Source organism: Lithobates pipiens, unplaced genomic scaffold (assembly GCF_037356315.1).
Source record: "Lithobates pipiens isolate NorthernLeopardFrog02 unplaced genomic scaffold, aLitPip1_a1.2 Scaffold_18, whole genome shotgun sequence".
Taxonomy (NCBI): domain Eukaryota; kingdom Metazoa; phylum Chordata; class Amphibia; order Anura; family Ranidae; genus Lithobates; species Lithobates pipiens.
Window position 1 is genome coordinate 207195285 of NW_027507758.1, and position 23362 is coordinate 207218646.

Consider the following 23362-nt stretch of genomic DNA (forward strand, 5'->3'; position numbering starts at 1 on the left):
GCTATGCACCAAGAGTGGGAAGCAAGAGGCCACAGGAAAAAAAAAAAAAACAATGACAAGGCCAGGGTCTGGCTCTTGATAGAAGTGAAGGCCAGCTTAATTTCAGATCCCATATGCAGGACATCAGGAATTCTGCCTATGATATATTTCCTGGGGAGCCAACCTCTGGATCCACAACAAGAAGTATATGTCTTCCAGACTCCATAGTAAGTGATTCTGGAAGCTGGCTTCCTGGCATTAATCAAAGTAGACACTACCAAAGGAGATCATCCACAATCTTTTATAGAGTGGGATTCAACAGTCAGACCTGTTAAATTTTTAATCCGTAAGGCAGAATGAAATACCGAACATTGTGCAAGAAGGTTTGGCTATAATGGCAGAGTCCGAAGGACTTCTACTGCCATCTTTATGATCTCAGTAAATCTTCTGCGACCTGCTGGGGCCACCAGAATCCCCTCCTTTTGTTCCTGCTTAACCCTGCGGAGAAGGCTCGGAAGTAGCACAACTGGAGGAAATGCATAGATCAGTGAAAACTGATCCCATGGGAAAACGAATGCGTCTGTTCTGCCTGCTAGCAGACCCCTTTTGTTCTCGAAAAAAAAAAATTGTCGACCTTGTTAATGAATCTGGACGCGAATAGGTCTATGTCTGGAATACCCCATCTTCTGACATATCGCAAGGAAGATGTTGGGGTGAAGAGATCATTCTCCCTGAAATAATTATTGGCGACTCAGGTAGTACGCCTGAAAAATGAGAACTGCCAATAGGAAAGGAGTGTTGTGTTCTGCCCAAGCTAGAACATTATTCACCTCTTTTTGGGGTGCACGACCTCTCGTGCCCCCCCTGGTGATCAATGTAAGCCACCGCTGTGGTCTTGTCAGACTGAATCCTGTCAGGACAGTCCCATAGTCTGACCGCCAAGATGACGTAGAAGACATACTGCCTGAAACTTCCAAAAAAAAAAGTTGCTAGGAAAGGTCCTTTAACCTGGACCATCTCCCCCGGACAGAATCTTCTTCCAGGGTTGCTCCGCAGCCTAGAAGGCTGGTATCTGTTAATACCTTCCACGATAAAGATTTTCCCTTTTGCTGGATAACAACCACCAATTTCGGCTCTGACTTATGTCAGGAGCCAAGCGTATTGCAAAAAAGGCCTGAATCTTTTTTATTCCAGACCAACAGGATGGAGTCTGGAAGCAGTTTTTGAGTAAAACTGCACTTAAGGGACGGCCTTGAAGGAGACCACCATTTCCCCTAAAAATCTCACGCACAGCTGAATGAAGGAACTTTCCTTTGTTTTGATAAGTTGAATTAGTCCTACAATAGAACTGATTCTTGTCTGGGGTAAGAATACCTTCTTCTGTATTTTATCTATAACCAGCCCCCAAGTAACGTAATCGCCTTGGTGGTTTTAAGGAGAATCTTCCTAGGTTGAGAATCCAACCTAGAGATTTCCGATATTTACAGCTGAGATCAGACTCTGGTTTTAGACCTGAGACTGAATGATCTATTAAAAATAGATCTTCTAATAGGCTAGGACCGCAATGCCTTGAGCCCTTAACCTGGCTAATGGAGGTGCCAGAATCTTTCAGAACACTAATGGAGCCAAATGGCAGGGTCACAACTGAAAAAAAAAACATTTTATATTTCAAACCACAGAAATGTCTGGTAAGCAGGAAACTTTGGCACATGGAGATATGCAACTCCCCTCCTTGCAGGATGGACACAGCCGATCAAATTATGAAAAGATTGAATGTTTAAGTGCCGATTCAGATCTTCGAGATCTAGAATGGGTCTTACCTCTCTTACCCCTGTTCCACTAAGGGAACCTCCGATATCACTGACTGGGATAACAGCTGATCCAGAGGCCAGAAAGAGAAACTTTGTTCCTCTGGATCCTTAGGGACATTCCCCAAGGAGACAAACTCTTGCATAAAGACTGCCCCATCAGCAGCCTAAGGACCTCACAGGCAGCACCAAAACAGGGACCTGAACCCCGGACCCTCAGATCAAAAGCCAACTGAGCCATCCGGGCTCTCGGAACTCTAGTCGTAACCTAGAGAAAAAATTGCAGCAATCCCTCTGCTTTTGACATTGTTCCTGCCAGATTTTGAGAATCACAGGACCTTTCCCCTCACCCAAAACAAGGGTGCTCCTTCATGAGAAGGCTTTAGCATTCTGCTATGTGGACTTTCTGCCCCCAAGATCCTTGGTGCTGCCCTTGGGGACTTTCCCTTGAACCAGACGATTGAGACCGTTGAGACTGCCTAGAGGCAGATGATAAAAGGAGAAATGTTTGAACCTCCTTTTACTGGTAAAGAGAGCTTTACCCTTTTGGATGTCCTTATCCACTCTAAATAGCTGTACCACAGGAAGGGAAACAAACTGGCTTTCAGATGGTGTTTCGGCTGATTAATATTTCAGCCACAGAATTTTGTGAGAATGCACTAATTCAAGCATAAGCCATGAGGCTTAAACAATATTATTATTATAATCGATTTATATAGCGCCAACAGTTTACACAGCGCTTTACAATGTATAGGGGGACAACACAATTAAAGTACAATACAAAAGGTACAGGAGGGCCCTGTTTATAGAGCTTACATTCTAAAGGGAGGGGGTGGTGGTACAAAAGGTAATAGCTGCAGAGAATGATTTGATGGGGGCAGCTCGGGGACATTTAGGTGGGTGTGGGATAGGCTTCCCTGAATAAATGAGTTTTCAGGGAACTCTTAAAGGTGGACAGGGTAGGGGCTGAGCGAACAGGCTGGGGCAGGGAGTTCCAGAGGATGGGAGAGGCTCTGGAGAAGTCTTAAAGGCAAGCATGAGAGGTGGTAACAAGGGAGCCAGAAAGCAGGAGGTCCTCAGAGGAGCGGGGGGGACGATTTGGGCGATATCTGCAGATGAGGTTGGTAATGTAGATTGGGCGAGGTTGTGGATGGCTTTGTATGTTATGGTTAGCATTTTGAATTTTACACGGTGGGGTAGGGGAAGCCAGTGAAGGGATTGGCAGAGAGGTACAGCAGTCACGGAACAATTAGTGAGGTGTATTAGTCTAGCAGCAGCATTCATAATAGACTGAAGGGGGGATAGCCTGCATAAGGGTAGGCCATTAAGGAGAGAGTTGCAGTAGTCAAGGCGGGAAATAATCAAGGAGTGAACAAGTTGCTTTGTGGTGTCATTAGTCAGGAAGGGTCGAATTCTGGAGGTGTTGCGGAGGTGAAGGCGGCAGGATTTAGCCAGTGATTGGATATGGGGGCTGAAGGAGAGGTCAGAGTCAAGGATTACACCCAGGATCCTGGCATGTGTGGAGGGACCAATGGTTGTTTTGTTGATATTAATGGTGAAGTCACGGGGGGGGGGGGGGGGGGGGTCGTGAATGAGGAAATATAAAAAGCTCAGTTTTAGAAAGATTGTGTTTGAGGAAGTGGTGTGACATCCCTACTGATATGTCATTCAGTAAGTTGGAGATCTGTGAAGAGATTAAGGGGGCGAGTTGAGGAGTGGAGAGAGAGATCTGGGTGTTGTCGGCATAGAGGTGGTATTGGAAACCATGGGAGCTTATCAACTGGCCCAGGGAAGAGGTATAGAGTGAGAATAGGAGGGGCCCAAGGACAGAAACTTGGGGTACCCCAACAGAAAGAGGAAGGGGAGCAGAGGAGATGGAGTTGTAAGCAACACTGAAAGTGCGCTGAGATAGGTAGGAGGAAAACCAGGATAAAGCAGAATCACGGAGGCCAAGGGAGCGTAATTTGCTGAGGAGGAGCAGGTGGTCAACTGTGTCAAAGATAAACAATAGAGTCTTTACTTTAATAGCATCCACTGTGAGACCTAGTGCATCAGATACACTAGCCCATTGACTGGCCTGCTGATCAGGCAGAATCTCAGGTATCCCCACAAACTGTTCCTTAACCGTTTGAAGTCCACCTCTTTCAATGAGTTAGCGTGACTGAAAATGTGCTCCACCAAAATGGTGGCGCAGATGTTAAAGGGTTAAAGGACTGAGATACACCAATTGCAGCAGAGACTGCAAAAGACATCTTGTTTTTAAAAGGAAGTTCCAACTTTAATTTGCTGGATCCTTTAACATTAGTGCATTATCCACTGGACGTGTGAGACTCAGCTCACTGAGGTGATTGCAGCATCAACTGCTGGAAACCCACATTTGTTCATAGAAATGTTCCCATTCGGAATACATAAGCTATGCATGAATAGGAAAAAACATCCCCAGGTGGGGGAGGTTCAAATGAACCTAATTAGAGGTAGATACCTCAAGAGCCTGTGACACAGGCAACACAAGAGTTAAGTAAGGGATTAGACAAGCACCTGATTTGTGAGGCTACTCCCTCCTTGTTATGATCCTCTGAAGAGGAAAGATAAGTATCTTCCAATATTTGGGAAGATCTGCCTGATCCCCAGCCTCCTGCACCTCAACAAAAGCGCCCCGAGGACTAGATGGGAATCTGCTATGTTTAGTTCTACTATGGAGGGACATCATAGAATTAAATCTTCTTTCAAATTTTTAAATGGTAGAAGAAAAAAAAAAAAAACTAAAAAACTGTTTTTTATGATATATAAAAGGGACTGAAGTGTTCTACCCTTGATGGCTCAATCTGACTAGCCGTATCCCTCTCAGAGGAGGATGACATTCTTTGGAAATGCATTTCGTTTACAGTGCAAAACAAACAACATTTTGGAGACGTTCCTGGTCCCATTACCATTCATAGCCTGAAGAAAAAAGCAGAGGCACTATGCCAAAGAATGTACATTGCTAGGCTATAGTTCAGCACTATTAGCTGCTATTAACCCTAGCAAAAAGCAAAGTATATTGTGCCAAAGCAGCAAGCCTGTGTACACTAACCTGAGCAAGCCATCCACTTGCTCTGTCCCTCCACAGCCAGCAGCAGCTTTCACACATACAGCGCTGAGACCAGCTGCCTCCATGTTTGGCCAGCGTTAGCCACGCCCCTGCAAAAAACAGCCCCCTCTTTCCTTGAAGATGTTTTCCCGCGCTAGCGGCGTCCTGTGAAGTGTAAGCATGGCGCGGGGGGGGGGGGGGGGGTAAATCATCCGCTGATGAGGCCGCAGTCTGCCCTTTATATTTTTCACTTTTGTTTTTTCAAAAGAGAAGGAACTGTCTTGGCATGCCCCCCCAAAGGGGAATAAAGCCAATCTGGTGGCACAGGAAGAGACAAAACCCCCCTTTTCTTACCAGAGGGTCTGTTCCGGCTGGAGGAGAGGGGAGTGAAGGCTTCTGCTGTTTCCAGCATCAGGACGGTGAGTGCTCAATACAACCCCCAGTGGAGACACATAGGCATGACAACACAATACATAGAAGGAGAAATTCCTGAGAAAATCTCCCTTGCCTTATCCTCGCAGCAGGTTTTTTTCAGAGATAAAGCCCAATCTTCACCCTTCACGGTAGGCTCCGAGACGTTATAGGAAACCTTCAGGAACCAGGGAACTCTCAGGTTATCCCATAAAAATGGACCTGCAACAGCACCCTGCCAGTAAAACTTTATGGCCTCACTAGCAAATAGTACTGGATCCCAGGGCCCAGCTCTCTAAAGAGAAGCGCTCGCAAGCAAAACCTTGTTTCTTCGGATACGAGGCTGGGGTACCATTTATTTAGCCCATGAAAAGACATCAGAACAGATACAGACAGCATGACTTAGCCCTCATCAATGATCAACAATTACTACCCGTGGAGCTCAGCACAGCACATCATATCACATCTTTACTCGTGACCAACAGCTTAGACAATGTCGAAAAAACCGAGGACTCCCAGTAATGGGAGGGGTTATATAGGGGAGTGCATACCTTTGGGGCATGCCAGTGTCCAGCACCTGTCGGTCTGATATAACCCACATAGTAATTACTATGGCTCTATGTCCCTTGATGTAAGAAAAGAAACACAGATCATTTTGTTATAACATGAAATATTATGGTGATTATTGCTACTAAGACAATATGTATCCACATTATGGGTCCCAAGTAGTGTACCCACTATGTGGACAGCTCTCCTGCTTCCTGTCCTTGAAAAGTAGAACTATAGGCAAAACTTTATTTTCACCCCATTATGGATAGAGCAAGGAAGGGTTATAACCAGTCAGTTTTTGTTTTGCCATTTGAGTCCCATTGCAGCGATTTCACTTCATTGCCTGTCCCATAGCAAAACAGGACGTGAGAGGAAATCCCATCACATTAAATACATTCCTTGGGGAACCTATTGGAATATTTTCCATCTATTACTTTTCTGGGAACAACTCAAAATTTGTGATTTTCTTCAATTTCAATGATAATGGTAAACAGGTCAAACAGAGAGGGCAAATCTCCTTAACAGGGACACAGACCCTAATAAAAACTGACAAGCTTTCTAATCCCTTCTCCACTCTATCCAAAACAAAACAAAACAAACAAAAAAAAAAAAGTTTGCCTTTCATTTATACTTTACAAGTCATTGTTCTTAATACAAAACATGCTTATAATCACAGTTAATACTGCCAAATATTACAGAAAGTTTGCCAGAAGGCCCCCACGATTCGTAGTTAGGCCCCTGGTACACAACTACCATATTCATTAATAATAAATTACCATTATTATACCATTATTCATGATTTTGCCATTAGTATCCAAGATTTTTCTCTGCACATTAGAACATACTGTATATTATCATTTTGGAAACCCTGAACCTTTATATAAACTTATTTAGAAAAACTGTATTAAGGATAATTGCTTACCTCTCTAAAATAGACATCAGCAGCAGTAAGGTTTTGTGGAACAAAATGCATTTTTTTGTTTAGTGCCAGCTGTATAGCAGAGTTTACCAGTTTAGGAAGCCGGGTGTGGTGATTCTTCAGAGCAATTGCAGATGACAGCTTCTCAGCATGTTCACAAAGCAACAGTCGAGTTGCCATTGTAAGCTCTCTCATCTGGCAGGTGTTTAAACATTTGAAGAGCCCAACCTGCATAAACAATTATAAACCATGAACTAGACTTGTGGTAGGACAGCAGTAGACATACGAGCAAAGTAGAAAAGCAAATGGGAAGTCTCAAAACAGGACCCTATAATTTGCATAATGCATATAACAATTTCCTGTACAAGCTAGATGCAAAACTTTAGCATCTTATCATGTAATGATATAAAGTGAAATGCACTCGTAATGCTATTTTGTTACCAATTAACAAGAAGAAATATCAAACAAAACATATATCTCAATAAAACAAATTGTGTAATATCAGAATATACAGTACTTGCTATACTTTTGTGCTCACACCACTCCGTTTCCACCACCAGAAGTGGAGACAGGCAGCACTTCACAAATATCAAGTTGTAAACAGAAGCTGGAAGTAATACTATACACAAGACCCTGCATTCACCATATCTGCTCTCCCACAGTACACAGAAAATGAAAATGCAATTATTTTAAACTGTTAAATAGCTTTTCCCATCAGTCGTATATAGAAGTCTTGTGATTTCTATCAGTATCTGGCGAGCACTGGTTAAAGCTTGTAGGAGGAGTTTTTAATTCTCCTCTGACTGTCCTGCGAGTCTGCATGACCCCTGACTTTGTCTGGGCAGTGCTGATTGTCCTGGTGCTGATCACATGCACCCTCCCAAAAAAAAAAAAACAATAAAAACAAAAAAAAAAACCACACACCTCTAGCAATGTGCCCTATACTGAGCATGTGCAGAGGGACTCCTAGTGCTCTGTTCTATAAGCAGATGGTTTAGGGGCAGTAAAAGGGGAGGATCAGAAAAGACAGGATCAAACAGCCTTTTTACACAATGCAAAGGATAAACCCCTTATGCCCCGTACACACGAGAGGGATTAAGTCTGACAGACCTCCAAAGGAGTTCCGCCGGAGTTCCGCCGGAGTTCCGACGGAGTTCTGGCGGACTTTTCGACCGAACGGACTTGACCACACACCATCACACCAAACTCCGACGGAGTCGAACGTGATGACGTACGACTGGATTCGACGTAGGAAGTTCCTAGACAGTAGCCAATAGCTGCCCTAGCGTCGGTTTTAGTCCGTCGGAGTAGCACACACACGAGCGGATTTTTCAAAGGGGACCGGGTCCGGCGGAGTTCCGTCGGGAAAATTTAAAGCATGCTTCATTTCTAAAGTCCGTCAGACTTTAGCTTCGCTAAAGTCCGTTGCAGCCCACACACGATCGGATAGTCCGCCGGACTCAGTCCGTCGGAGATTGGATGTCGAAAAGTCCGCTCGTGTGTACGGGGCATTAGGTTACGCAGTGATTATAACAAGCATGCTTCACTACATAAACAGACTGATTTTACTGTTGTGGGTTTAACCACTTCAGCCCCGGAAGGATTTACACCCTTCCTGACCAGAGCACTTTTTTGCGGTTTGGCACTGTGGTAACTGTTAACTGACAATTGCGTGGTCATGCGACCTGGCTCCCAAACAAAATTGATGTGCTTTTTTTCCCCCACAAATAGAGCATTCTTTTGGTGGTATTTAATCACCTCTGCCGTTTTTATTTTTTGCGTTATAAACAAAAAAAAGTTCGACAATTTTGAAAAAAACAAAACAAAAAAACTTTTTTTTTACATTTTGCTATAACAAATATCCCCCCAAAATGTATTTATTTATTTTTCCCTCAGTTTAGACCGATCTGTATTCTTCTGCATATTGATTGGTTTGCGCAAAAGTTAGGGCATCTACAAAATAAGGGATAGTTTTATGGCGTTTTTATTATTATTATTTTTTTTTACTAGCAATGGCGGCAATCAGCGATTTTTATCATGACTGCGACTGCAGTGATTTTGACTGTTTGGGGGATGGGCTAGCAGTCACATGACACTGATCGCTGCTCCCGATGACAGGGAACAGATGATCAGCGTCCTGTCACTAGGCAGAACGGGGAGATGCTGTTTACAAAAGCATCTCCCCGTTCTTCAGCTCCATGACACGATCAAGGGTATCCCAGCGGGGATCGAGTCCGTGGGTCCCGCAGGCACGGAGCTCGCGTGCACGTCAGGAAATTCAAAGTAACGTACAGTGCGTTACTTTGCCCAGATGTGCCATTCTGCCAACGTATATGTGCTGGTAGCGGTCGGCAAGTGGTTAATAACACTTTAAAAACACGTGACTATCTGCCACCAAGTACCTCTCCTCTAGAAGCATTTTTTTAAGCCAGTGTATGTTGACCATTAAACCAAATGTCTTGATTTTACCAGTGTTCACATCTTCCATTATGTTTTTGGACACTCAAGATCTGTTTTCACACCAGTGTTATTGGATTTAGGTGACTGAGTTGCTCGTGTACTTTCAGACAGAACCTACTCTAGGCTTTGTGAGGCCCACTCATAATAATAAAAATAATTCAAGCAATAAAGGTGAATACATTGCAGTGTACAACGAACTGATGACAATTCACCCATGGCCAGTCCTCAAGGATTCCAGCATGTCATTGGATCTCATAACGCACCAGGATAGGCACTGAAACACAAGCTCCCTCTGTATAGTGGAAGTCACTTACTAGACATCTCTACGTTATGACTAAATTTGACATTACCTAACAAAGGCCATAGACCCATCTATTTTCCTAAACCTATGCTCCATACCTGCCAATGCATTTGCCATGCATTTGCTATGGTCAGTGAACCTGAATACAGAAAAGCACTGGCAACTTCTAGCCCAGGGTGCAAGTACAACACAGAGGCCCATGGTGCAGCAACTTTGACTACCTGCCACTCTCCATCTTCCCTGCCAAGAGAGGGAGAAGGAGGAGAGGAGAGAGGGGGTGAAAGGGGGGGTTGACGGGTGAACCAGGAGGGTGAAAGGGAAGAAGAGAGAGGAGAGAAAGAGGGTAGTAGGAAAATATGTCAGAGTGGGGGAAGTGGGAGAGCGATGGGGGAGGGAGAGAGAGCAAGGGGGAAGAGGGGAGGGAGAGAGCGAGGGGGAAGAGGGAAGGGAGAGAGAGCGAGGGTGAAGAGGGGAGGGAGAGAGAGCGAGGGTGAAGAGGGGAGGGAGAGAGAGCTTGGGGGAAGAGGGGAGGGAGAGAGAGCTTGGGGGAAGAGGGGAGGGAGAGAGAGCTTGGGGGAAGAGGGGAAGGAGAGAGAGCTTGGAGGAAGAGGGGAGGGAGAGAGAGCGAGGGGGAAGAGGGGAAGGAGAGAGAGCTTGGGGGAAGAGGGGAGGGAGAGAGAGCGAGGGGGAAGAGAGAGAGCGAGGGGGGAGAGGGGAGGGAGAGAGAGCGAGGGGGGAGAGGGGAGGGAGAGAGAGCGAGGGGGGAGAGGGGAGGGAGAGAGAGCGAGGGGGAAGAGGGGAGGGAGAGAGAGCGAGGGGGGAGAGGGGAGGGAGAGAGAGCGAGGGGGGAGAGGGGAGGGAGAGAGAGCGAGGGGGGAGAGGGGAGGGAGAGAGCGCGAGGGGGAAGAGGGGAGGGAGAGAGCGCGAGGGGGAAGAGGGGAGGGAGAGAGCGCGAGGGAGAAGAGGGGAGGGAGAGAGCGAGGGGGAGAGAGAGCGGGGGGAAGAGAGGAGGGGGGAAGAGAGGAGGAGAGAGAGCGGGGGGAAGAGATAGCGGGGGGAAGAGAGGAGAGGAGAGATAGCGGGGGGAAGAGAGGAGAGGAGAGAGAGCGGGGGAAGAGAGGAGAGGAGAGAGAGCGGGGGAAGAGAGGAGAGGAGAGAGAGCGGGGGAAGAGAGGAGAGGAGAGAGAGCGGGGGAAGAGAGGAGAGGAGAGAGAGCGGGGGAAGAGAGGAGAGAGAGCGGGGGAAGAGAGGAGAGAAAGAGGGAAGAGGAGAGAGAGCAAGAGAGAGAGGGGGGTGAGGAGAGAGAGAGGGGGAAGAGGAGAGAGGGGGAAGAGGAGAGAGGGGGAAGAGGAGAGAGGGGGAAGAGGAGAGAGGGGGAAGAGGAGAGAGGGGGAAGAGGAGAGAGGGGGAAGAGGAGAGAGGGGGAAGAGGAGAGAGGGGGAAGAGGAGAGAGAGAGAGAGAGAGAGAGCGGGGGGGAAGAGGAGAGAGCGAGGGGGGAAGAGGAGAGAGCGAGGGGGGGGAAGAGGAGAGAGCGAGGGGGGGAAGAGGAGAGAGCGAGGGGGGGAAGAGGAGAGAGCGAGGGGGGGGAAGAGGAGAGAGCGAGGGGGGGGGGAAGAGGAGAGAGCGAGGGGGGGGGGAAGAGGAGAGAGCGAGGGGGGGGGAAGAGGAGAGAGCGAGGGGGGGGGGGGGGGAGAGGAGAGAGCGAGGGGGGGGGAAAGGAGAGAGCGGGGGGGGGGGAAGAGGAGAGAGCGAGGGGGGGAAGAGGAGAGAGCGAGGGGGGGGAAGAGGAGAGAGCGAGGGGGGGGGGAGAGGAGAGAGCGAGGGGGGGGGGGAGGAGAGGAGAGAGCGAGGGGGGGGGGGAGAGGAGAGAGCGAGGGGGGGGGGGAAGAGGAGAGAGCGAGGGGGGGGGGAAGAGGAGAGAGCGAGGGGGGGGGAAGAGGAGAGAGCGAGGGGGGGAAGAGGAGAGAGAGGAGGGGGGGGAGAGGAGAGAGAAGAGGGGGGGAGAGGAGAGAGAGGAGGGGGGGAGAGGAGAGAGAGGAGGGGGGAGAGGAGAGAGAGGAGGGGGAAGAGGAGAGAGAGGAGAGGGGAAGAGAGGAGAGGGGAGAGAGGAGAGAGAGGAGGGGGGGGAGAGGAGAGAGAGAGGAGGGGGGAAGAGGAGAGGGGGGGGAGAAGAGGAGAGAGAGGGGGGGAAGAGGAGAGAGAGGGGGGAGAGGAGAGAGAGAGGGGGTGGGGACGAAAGGGGGGCGAGGCAGAAGGATGTGGAAGAGAGGGGGGAGGGATGGGGATGAAGAGGTGGGGTGAGAGACGGAAGGGAGGGGGGGCAGGGCATCACCAAGCAGTTAACCCCACAGTCTGCAGCTCATTGGTCTCCAGACAGAGCACGGCAAGCAGTGAGATGGTTTTGCCTCTGCTGGCCACGCTCACCGGTTACCGCTCCAGCACACCTATCTGCTGGATGTGCAGAGCATTTTCCACAGGCAGTGTGTGAGCTGATTCCAGCATCCTCGGACATGTACAGGACAGACTGACACTGCTCATCTCCCCCGTCGATGATCACTGGCACAGCTTCTTTTTTTTTTTTACTACAGGAGTTATAGCAGAACGGGGGCCAATGACTCACCCCGTACAGCCCAAGCTGGTAAAAGACATGAGAAGTCGGCTGGGGAGGGTGCTAGTGCAGAGTCGCAGTGTTCTAGATCGGTCCCGCCTATCCGTGAGCAGCGCAATCCTTTCCGATGTTGGGTTCTCTTCCTATGCCATTGTCAGGCAAATTAGATGGTCGCGAGGCCTTATGCGACCACCTAATTAGAGAGCCGCCTCTGCCTTCAGATGATTGATCACTAGCAAGAAAGAAACCTGCAGGGACATGCCCCACAGAACTTATCCAACTCCCAGCAAGCCACAGAGGAGGGATCACCGTCTTGTATTGTACTCCAAGAAAACAGGATTTTTTTGTTACTCACTGTAAAATGCTTTCTCTGCATTCATTGACACATGGCTCTTCCGATTCAAGACCATTGTGTTTTATATCGTCACTATAGGACACGAGGCAGAAAAGAACACAGCACTGTATGAACAGTCCCCTCTGCTATAGGAAAGCCAGTTCGTTACAAAGCAGTGTCAAATATAAACTCCAAATAGAGGGAACCTCAAGAAAGGGATTTTACGATAAGTAAAACACTAAGGTAGGATAGAACATCGACCCCTGTGAGAGTAGGTTTGGCTGTAGTGGAAGGGACCATGGATCCCCCACTGCCATCTTTACGATTTCTGCATACCAGGACCTTCTGGGCCACGCTGAGGCTACCGGAATTACCAGCTTTCTTTCCAGCTTGATCCTGCAAAGAAGTCCTGGCAGCAACTGAATAGTTGCATAAATCAGTGAGAACTGATCCTACGGGGGCACCAATACATCTGTTCCGCATGCGAGTGGATCCCTTGTCCTGGACACAAAGTTGACTAACGTCATGTTGATTCTGGATGCCAGAAGATCTTTGTCCGGAGTCTCCCATCTTTAGAAAACAGCCTGAAAAATGTCGGGGTGAAGGGACCATTTTCCCGGGAATAATTGCTGGTGACTCAAATCGGAATGAAGACTGCAGATAGGCACAAAACATTACTTTCTGCCCATGTTAGAATATGGTTCACCTCTCTCTGCACTGCGAGATACTTGGTGCCCCCTTGGTGTTTAATATAGGCCACGGCTGTGTCTAAGGGTTTGTCTTTTGTTCCCAGTACACATTTCTGTCTTTTTTCCACTATACTGGATATCAATAATTTTGTAAGAAATGTAATGCTTAGGAAACATTTCAAGGACTTTCCTTCTGATAGCGAATCCAGTGTGTTTCATAATGTTCAAAATGAGACCACCTCCTTCAGATTTGATCTAGTAGCAAGGACTGCATTGGAGATTTTACAAGCAGAATCAGGGAGGATCTTTTGGGTTACAGAAATCAAGCAATAATATGAGGGATACATATTTTTTATCATGTTCAAAACAGAAATGACATTGTGATTTGTTTCAGAATATTGTGGAATCAGAATTGGTTAAATTGTAAGAATCATGTCAGCAATACAATAGAAATAAAATTAATCTAAGCAAGAAACCATAGCCATAAATGCCTTAAAAACGACATCAGACTTAGTGATTCGCCAGGCAGATAAGGGCGGTACTGTAGTGATCTTAGATAAATGCTAGTTACAAACAGGAAGCACTTAGTTGGAAGATCACACTACATATCGCCCCCTCAGTTCTGATCCTACAGGAACCATTCTAGAAAAAATGGCACACTTATTAGATGAAGGCAAGGACATGGGTGTTCTAGATCAAAAAGTAAATGATCTCATGGTCACACATCCCATTATTCCGGGTTTTCACCATCTTTCCAAAATACACAAGCAAAACAATCCAGTGAAAGGTCGTCCGATAGTTGCCGGAATAGGATCGCTATTGGAGAAATTAGGAGAATGGGTTGATTCATTTCTCCAAACGCTTGCTGTTCGTTTACTGTTTTTTTTTTTTTTTAAAAGAGTATTTATTGAGAAATAGATAAAGATAACAGTACAGATGCAACAAAGACATATACAATATTGTGGGACCATCATCACAGATGAGGCGCATAAGAATGAGAGCAGATTGTAGCTGTATCATAATGAACTTACCATAGACTGAAATACTTGAACTAAACAGAAGGTAGTGAAACTAGTAGAACAAAGCAGCAATCTGACGGTAACTGGATGGATCCTGAGTTAAGAGTTAGTTGCAAAAGTAATATATATATATATATATATATATATATATATATATATATATATATATATATATATATATACCAGGACAATAGCATTTCCCAAGATTAAGTAAAGTAACATATAGGATCAGGGGTAGCTACTGAATGTAGAAAAAAGGGGGGGGGGGGGGAAGAGGGGGACACATACATAAAGAAATAAAAGGGTGAAGGGGGGGGGGGGTATGAGGTTTTTGTATATAGTCCCTGAGGTAGGAGGTTCCAAGGGGCAGTCCCGGAGGTCAGTAGGTTGCTGGGCGCAAATTAGATAGTAGATTGGGGGGATCTGACCCCGGGTTCAGTTGTCGAGCGCCGTAGTAGAAAAAGGTGAAGTGGTCCAAGTTAATGGTGTCCACCAGAGGGAGAGTGGCAGATATGAAGGGAAGCCACAACGCATAGAAGCGAGACTTCGCTTTTTTGTCCCGGAAATTTGCGTTACATCGGTCCTTGTATATGAGTGAAAGGAGTTCTTTCTGCGTCTGAGCGACGGAGGGAGGAAGAGATGAAGTCCAGCTCTTTAGAATGGATTTCCTGGCTAGTAGTAAACATAGCAGAGACCAATCCACGTGGGAGGGTTTGTATGGCGTGCAGCTTGTGGGCACTCGGCATCTGATGGAAGACCATGGAAGCAGGAGGGGGTCCCAGTATCCAAAGAGGAGAAGGGGGTCCTTTAGCAATTTTAGCAGGGTTACTTTGAAGATGTAGGAGAGGATCCGGTCCCAGAAAGATGAAATAAAGGAACAGGGCCAGAAACGGTGAGCCAGCGAGGGCCTGTTCTGGAGACAGTGGGGGCACTTGGTGCTGTCCTGATCGGTGTTGGATGGAAGGAAGGGAAGTTATGCCCTGTGGGCAATTTTTAGTTGCGATTCTTTCCATAGCTCGTTAGGGGTTAGGCGGTAAACTTTGTTAAGTCCTTGCAAATTTTTTTCTACTAAATCTGGGTCAGGAAAGTCTTTCTCCCAGTTGGCGACTGATGAGGATGTCAGTGGAGAAGAATTCCGCTGGAGCGAGGGTTTGTAGATGTCTGAAATTTTATAAGTATTGTAGATGAGTAGTCGATCCAAAAAGGTTAGAGGGAAACGTTTACGTTCATCGCTGCAGATATCTTTTTTTTAAATGTTTATTTATTGAAGATTTTTTAAACAGTACAAAAGAGTTGTAAATACGGTACAGTAGTCAGTAACATTGGTTAAACATAGTAAGAGCACCATATTGCAGGTTTCAAAAAAGTTAAGAGAAAAAAAACAATTGTAAGTACCATACGAGACAAGAAGGAGGCTACACCATGAATCTGTATACAATAATAATTGCATAATTAAAAAGGAAAAAAAAAGAAAACCAAACGTGTGGGTAAGGGTGGGAGGCATTGGTCTGATACGCTATGATATATTAAACATAATATCAGATCTCCCTGAGGCTACTCTAGAAAGGGCTGGCAGAGGGGACAACAGAGGGTTCTGTGTTGAACAGGGAAGTATCCCAGGGATCCAATATCTTGGAAAATTTAGGCAGGGAATCATGAACTACTGCCATCAAATGTTCCATCCTACGCATTTGAGCAATGGATCAGACCACTTGTGCTTGTGTAGGAGGTATAGGAGAGAGCCAATGGGCCGGTATTACTCTCTTGGCAGCTAGGAGTATAAAAGCCATCAGTTTTTTAGCACATTTAGGGAGACCCAGGATCGGAAGGCCTAAAAGGTAATGTGTTGGATTCAGTGGGATAGCTCTTTTTAATACTGATTGGAGAATAGATTGGACCATAGACCAAAAAGGTGTGATTCGTGGACAGTCCCAGAAGATATGGTAGTGTGTGCCTATATCCTGTAGGCACCTCCAGCATAGATGGGATAGTGAGGGATCATATTTATGTAGAACTTCAGGAGTCCTATACTAAAACATCAATACTTTATAAGCAGTCTCTTTCTGCTCTACACATCTCGAGACTTTGGAGATGGAAGTCCAGATCTCCTGCCACTGAGGGAGAGATATAGCAGTGGGTAGAATCTTGGCCCATTTCCGCATATAGAGGTGAGAGTCTAGAGTTGGGGGTAGTGAGTCATGGAGAATCTTGTAAATAGCGGATATGAGACCTTTCTGGTGTGGGCCCTGGGTACACAGAACTTCAAAGGTATTAGGTTTCTCTACGCTCATGGCAGGAGATATGGAGCAAAAATTGTGTTTAAATTGGAGATAGGCAAAAACGGACTGTTGTGGAATTTCGAATTTGTTTTGAAGGTCTAGGAAGGGCAAAAGTTTGCGGGTCACTGGGTGGACTAAGTGGCAAAGTTGGAAAATGCCCGCTCGGGTCCAAGGAGTCATAGCCACCCTGGACAGACTGTTAGGTATGTCCGGGTTGTGAGTAACATTTAAAAGGGGTGGGCAGGAGGAAGAGAGAGAGAATTTCTTGTGGCATTTTTTCCAAATATCTAAAGTAAATAGCATAGGTGCTAGGCAGATAACGTTTAAGTTGTGACATAGAAGAGGATAGGTCAGACCATAGCATAGAGCAAGGATGAACGGGGTCGATGACACTTATCTCTATCTCTGCCCAACGACTCGTCGCAGAATAAGAGGACCAGGAGACCGTCGCAGATAAGTGGACCGTGTAAGTAATACCGTACAATATCGGGAGCTCCTAGACCTCTGTGTGAGCGCGGAGCAAAGACAACTGTGTGGGCAATTCTATGTGCTTTGTTTCCCCATATAAATTTAGTAAAGGCCCGCTGAATACTTCGAAGCTGAGGCATGGGAAGAGCAATAGGTAAAGTTTCGAAAAGATACAAAAATTTGGGGAGTATAGCCATTTTGAGAACATTTATCCTACCTAAAAGGGATAGAGGGCATTCCATCCATTTACAGAGTAGACTGTGTGTTTCTGAGATTAAAGAGAGGGAGTTGGCCTGGTATAGTGTGCGGTAGGACGCCGTTAAATGAATGCCTAAATATTTGAGTGAGTCAGAGCGCCACTGATAGGGGAAGGTGTTGTGTAAAGCGACGAGAAGTGGGGGAGGGATGTGAATGGGGAGTGCTTCGGTCTTAGCTGTATTAACTTTATATCCTGAAATACTGCCAAACGTATCTAATAGGGCGTGGAGGTTGGGGAGTGAGGTGTGCGGTTTTGTTAAAGTAAGCAGTATGTCGTCTGCAAATAAAGACAGTTTATATTCTTTACGTCGTAAAGAGACCCCCCTTATGTCCGGGTTTTCCCGAATGCGTGCAGCCAAGGGTTTGAGGCACAATATAAATAACAAGGGGGAGAGGGGGCAACCCTGTCTAGTACCATTACCGTGTGTAAATGTTGGGGATTTGAATGATGCCAATTGAACTTGTGAGGTGGGGCGGGAGTAGAGGGCTTCGAGAGCCGATATAAAGGAGCCCGAAAAACCGTAGCGCCAAAGTGTGGCAAACATGTAGGGCCAACCAAGCCTATCAAAAGCTTTTTGGGCATCTAAGCTGAGAATAAGGGCAGAGCGAGAGGTTTTATCAAGCATATCAATTAAATCAATGGCACGTCTAGTGTTATCGCCTGCTCGTCTACCCAAAACAAAACCCACCTGATCGTTATGAACAAGGGTGGGGATCATAGAGGAAAGTCTGTTGGCTAAGATTTTAGTAAAGATTTTATAATCCGAGTTGAGTAGGGCTATGGGTCTGTAATTATCTGGCAGGGACGGGGGCTTGCCTGGTTTCGGAAGGACTGTGATATGAGCGTGTAGAAATTGTGAATGTGGAACGATCCCTTTTTGTAGGGAGGAGTAGAGCTTTAATAAGTGGGGGCTGAGAATGGGAAGGAAAGTCTTATAATATTGATATGGTAAACCATCAGGCCCAGGAGATTTATGTAAGGGCAGTTCCTTCACTACTGCTGCTAACTCTTCTGGCGAGATACCCGCATTTAGGGTGGCTACCTGTGACGGTGATAGTTTAGGCAACTTTAAAGGGGAGCAAAAAGAGTCAATTGCCTCTTGAGTAAATAGGTGTTTAGGGTCGGAGGCCAAACAGTTGTACAATTTATCGTAAAACGTGCCAAAAACTTTGGACAGCGTCAATGGACAATGAGTCGGGGAACCATCTGCCTGAAGGAGGAGTTCAGGATAAGATTGAAAAGGACGTGGTTTAAGCTTGTTCACTAGCATCCTATGGGGCTTATTAGCGAACTCATAAAATTTCTGCTTCGCCCAAATCAGGGCCCTAGAGCATTTTTGCATGTCTAATGATCTTAAACGCTCACGAAGGGATGTAACTGTGCGTAGGCGTGTCACCGTAGGGGAAGCCAGAAGTAAATTCTCAGCCTTACGGAGCTGCAAGAGAGTGTCCTGCCTCTGAGCTGCCGAGTCCCGCTTTAAGCGGGAGCCGGCAGAGATGCATGCACCTCTAAAAAACGCCTTGTGGGCTTCCCATAGGGTAGACACCTCCGCCACTGAGTCCTCATTCAGTTGGAAAAATTCTGATAAATTTTGGGATAATTGTGCCTCAAAAATAGGGTTGCGGAGAAGAAAGTCATTGAGTCTCCAATGACAGGTTCTCGGCGTGGAACAGGCAAGTGCTAGATCAAGCTGAATGGAGGCATGGTCCGACCACGTTATGGGGTTTAGCTCCGACGCGACCGCCGATGTCAGTAAAGGTGCTGTTATAAAGAGGTGGTCAAGTCTGGAGTACATCTTATGTGGGGGGGAGAAAAAAGAAAATTGCCTGCTGGTGGGGTGCTTAATTCTCCAAATATCCAACAGGTTATGGGCCCTGATTAGTTTGCGAAATGCGGTGGACTGGCGTTCTACTTTAGATAAGGGATTGGAAGGAAAAAGTGTCTGTCTGTCTCTTCTAGGAGACATGATCATGTTAAAATCACCTCCCATAATAATGCAGGGTTGAGCGTATTTGCTTAAGCTGTCCAATAAGTCAGTGAGAAATTGGATTTGACCCAAGTTAGGAGCGTATACATTAATCACAGTAAGAGAGCGCGAGAGATATTCGCAGTCCAGGAGAATATATCTACCCCGGGGATCTATAAACGAAGATTTTACCCTCAACAGGCAAGATTTCTTAATCAGGATTGCAACCCCCGCTTTGCCAGAGGGGTCAGAAGCCATAAAAGAATTTGGAAAATGCTTAGCAGCAAATTTAAGAGAACCCCCAGGACGAAAATGAGTCTCCTGGACCAAGACTATGTCTGCAGCTGAAGATTTGAACTCTTTCAGAGCCAACCAGCGCTTGTGAATAGAATTCAAGCCTTTAACATTATAAGAACCCTTAAAGCCATCTTTATGGATTGGCATTAGTGCAATGTAAGCAAAGCAAATACATATTGACCAAAAATACCCGTATGAATTAACTAGGCAACATATACTATGGTGTATCCTGCGGAAGGAAAGCAGACGTATGCATATAACATCAACCATAAAGAAAGAGGTTACAGAAGACCATGAGTAGTGCAAGTCAAAAATAGCAAATAGGCCAAAAAAAAGGCCTATAACAAGAAAAAAAAAAAAGGCCTATAACAAGAAAAAAAAAAAAGAAAAAACTGGAGAAAAAGAGCCTGGGGGGTAAAAACCACCCAGGAGTCCACGGCCAAGGCCGTGGAACAAAAGGAGGCACACAAGGGGTTCCATCTCATCTGGAGTGGTCCCCCCCGCCGCCTTCCATCAGCGACTAAAGATAGCAAAAAATTAACTTAACTCTAGTCCATAGGAGTGGTGAAAACCCATAAATACGGGTGTGGATGACCCCAAAACAGGGGAAACACAGTGACACAAGGGCCGAAGCCAACCCCAGCCAGGTTGTGGGGATGAGTTCTCCTCAGGGAGGATGTCTGGCAACCGGAGAGCGTTGAGGGGTAGAAAAGTTCTTCTGTGACTTTTGACGAGCGGGGGTCCAGAGCCTTCCTGGGATGGATGTGGGTTTAGGCGTCATGGGAAGAGGAGTGGGATCTTCATCTGGAATCGGTGGAAGACCAAGGTTGCAGATAAATGCTTCGCTTTCCTGTAAGTCCCTCATGGAGTATTGAATTCCTTCTTTCGTGGACGATAGGCGGAAGGGGAACCCCCATCGGTACGGGAGTTGATTCTGTAGATGTGTGGTCACAGGTCTGAAGCTGCGGCGTTTAGCAAGGGTGATTGGAGACAGGTCACTGAAAATCTATCTTTGCCCCCTTAAACTCTAGGCGGGATTTGTTGCGAGTGGCCACAGTTAAAGCTTCTTTACTGTCATAGTAATGAAAGCGTACTATGATGTCTCTGGGATTAGCACCTGTTGGGGGCTTAGGGGCCAGGGATCTGTGTGCCCTATCCAGTCTCCAGTCAATGTCCGGAATCCGGGGGGCCACCACATTGAACAAGCTGAGAAGGTAAGGTCTGATCTCCCCCTCGCTAATGGTCTCAGGCACACCTCCGATACGTAAATTTTGATGGCGTTCCCTATTTTCCAAGTCCTCTTGCTGGGATTGAAGCTGGGAAATTGATTGTTTCAAGCCAGCATTGTCCTCTTCTAAAACGTGAACGTATTGTATCAAATCATCAAACTTCGTTTCCAAGACATCAGTGCGTTCACCGATTTGAGCTAGCTCCCCCCGCAGTTCGTGTGCAAGTTTTCCCATTTCCTTAGAGACATTACTGGTCAGATCTTGCAGGAGGGCCTTTAGTTTGTCATCAAGGACTTCTACTGTGACAGGGGCGGCCATTGTTTCTGGGGTGGTGTCTGAGGAGAGCTTAGAGGTGTTTTGTGCCACAGCTTGAGAAGATGCTTGTGTGGACGAGGTGGCTGCCAAGGGTAGGGGAGGAGATGCAGGTCTACTCAGAAAGCGATCAAGTGTCTGTGAGGGTTGCAGGTCTGGAGATTGAGACTGAGTGGGATGCTTTGGCCCGTATTTCACCATGAGGCGTTTGGACTAGGTATCAGACAATTGCGCTGTCCCCTGTTGTAAAGGTGCTTGTTATGCGTTGTAAGGGGGATAGGAAGGCGGCTTGGGTCGACATAGAATGGTTACATGGCTCTCATCCTATGGGGCCTGATGTGCGGCCCCCACAGTAGAGAATGTGACACATGAAGCAAAGGACAACACGGAGGGGGGGGGTTGACGTGAAGTCCCTAAATGAATTGGAGGATTCCGGGGAGGACAGGAACACTGCCAGATAAAAGGGGGGGGGGGTGAGAAGCTGGTGAGGCTAGGGAGTCAGGAGAGGAGATAGGAACAGTTCTCAATGGAAAGGCCTCGAGAGTCCCAATATGGCCGTCAGCCAGGCCAGAGCCCCAATGTTCAGCAGAGGGTGGTTGTAGGGGGGAGACAGAGGTCTGCTGCTCTGCCTGTGTTGACAAAGTTCAGAGCCAGGCCAGCGGGAACACCTGTGGCATTAAACTAGCAGGGCGTCTTCCCACCTTAGGCCCTGGGTGTAGCAAGATGGCCGCCGGAGCTCACCTGGAGTCTGAAGAGCTGCCTCTCCTCGATGTCGCCCGACAACCCACTACAGGTTCCCCGCCGTGCGTGTGACCAGCCTCCGGGACGTGCGGTGGTCGTAGGGTGGATGGAAGTGTCCGCCTGCTGGATGGAGCCCGGAGCCAGCAGGGCCTGATGGCGGAGGTAGGCCGCAAGATGGCGGCGACGGGGCTCCCGCTGTGGCGCCGGCCGCACACTAGGCCGCGGATGTTAGGAGCGCCGCGGAGCGAAAAATTCCGCCCGCAAGTCGAGCCGAGTGATTCCCGCACTCAGGATGAGCCTTTTAAGGGCATTAGAGGACGATCCTGAGTGTGGATGGAGGTGGATGGAGAAGGGGATATATACGGAGCTCTTCTCCAATGCGTCCGTCCACCTCGGCTTCCGGCCACGCCCCCCTGCAGATATATTTTAAGTAACTGACGCATTGCTTGTAGTGGAAGGCGTGAGCTGGCGGAAGGGAGAACCTTTCCGCTAGGACTGAAGAAGGCAGAGGGTGGCCAGAGTCCAGATCACAGAGTGCAGCAAAACTGGTGATGCCCTTCTCTTTCCAGATGTGGAATGGCTTGTGGAGTAGGCCAGGGGAGAAGGTGGGGTTCCCCTGTATCGGGAGGTGTCTGGAGACAAAAGGGGGGGAGTTTGAGGCACTTCCTGGTTTCCCTCCAGGCTATGGCAGTGCCCCTGAGTAGGAGATTATGTTGAAGCAGTGATGGTACTGACTTCCACCTGCAGTGGAGGAGAGCTGTCAACGAGAGTGGGGAGACCATGGCGGCTTCCATGGAGTAGTTGGAGTATCTGGAGGATTGAGAGATCCAGTCCAGTTCGCAATAAACATGACAGATTATACAGTCTTATATTAGGCAGGCTGATACCCCCCTCGTGTCTGGGAAGATGCAACTTTTTTAAGGCTATACGTGGGTGTTTGCCCTGCCATATAAAAGGAAGAAAAAGCCGATTCCAGAATCTTGATGTCCTTGTGAAGAAGGAGCAAAGGGATGGTTTGAAGCGGGTACAGTAGCCTGGCAAAGCTAACCATTTTCAGCAGGTGGCATCTTCCCAGAAGTGAGAGAGGCAGATCCATCCAGTTTACCATTTCCTGAGAGATTTTCGTGATCGGGGGGGTAGTTGAGGTGATAAAGGGAGGAAGGCAACTTTCCAATTTTAATACCTAGGTAGGTGATGTAGGAGCTGGCGGTCGAAAAGATAGAGTGTTGCGTCCAGGGGGGTTTGCGAGAAGACCCTATCGGGAGAATTTCGCTTTTACCATAATTTATACGAAGCCCTGGGCAGGATCTGAAGACGTCAAAGACCTCTTTAATGGTGTGCATGTCGGAAGCGGGGTCCGACGAGAAGATGAGCACGTCATCAGCAAAAAGGGAGGTGCGCAGGTCATGTTGGCCAATGAGGATACCGTGAAGAGGGGCTTTTTGGGTCAAATATCTGCAACTTAACAAACCGGGGTAACTGGCGCTACCTATTTAACAACGAAAAAGAGAATATTAATTCTCAATACTAAAAAGAATGTATTTTTAGAGGAAAAACTCAAAAAATGCCAGCAGGTCCAATAAAACCACCGACCTATTTCACAACTAGTAGTCTCATATATTCAATTACAACCAGATGAAAATAATTGCTCTTTAACAGGTGA

At 47.1% G+C, this 23362-nt stretch overlaps 1 protein-coding gene across 4 annotated transcripts in view; it reads right to left on the reverse strand.

Annotated features, from left to right (window-relative positions):
• Positions 1-23362, reverse strand: part of NUP133 (nucleoporin 133) — a 951293-nt gene that overhangs the window by 380820 nt on the left and 547111 nt on the right. For all 4 annotated transcript variants that reach the window (XM_077486543.1, XM_077486541.1, XM_077486544.1 and 1 more), the window contains one exon: positions 6740-6964. In XM_077486543.1, the coding sequence (XP_077342669.1) occupies positions 6740-6964 (225 nt within the window). The remainder of the gene's footprint in view (positions 1-6739; positions 6965-23362) is intronic.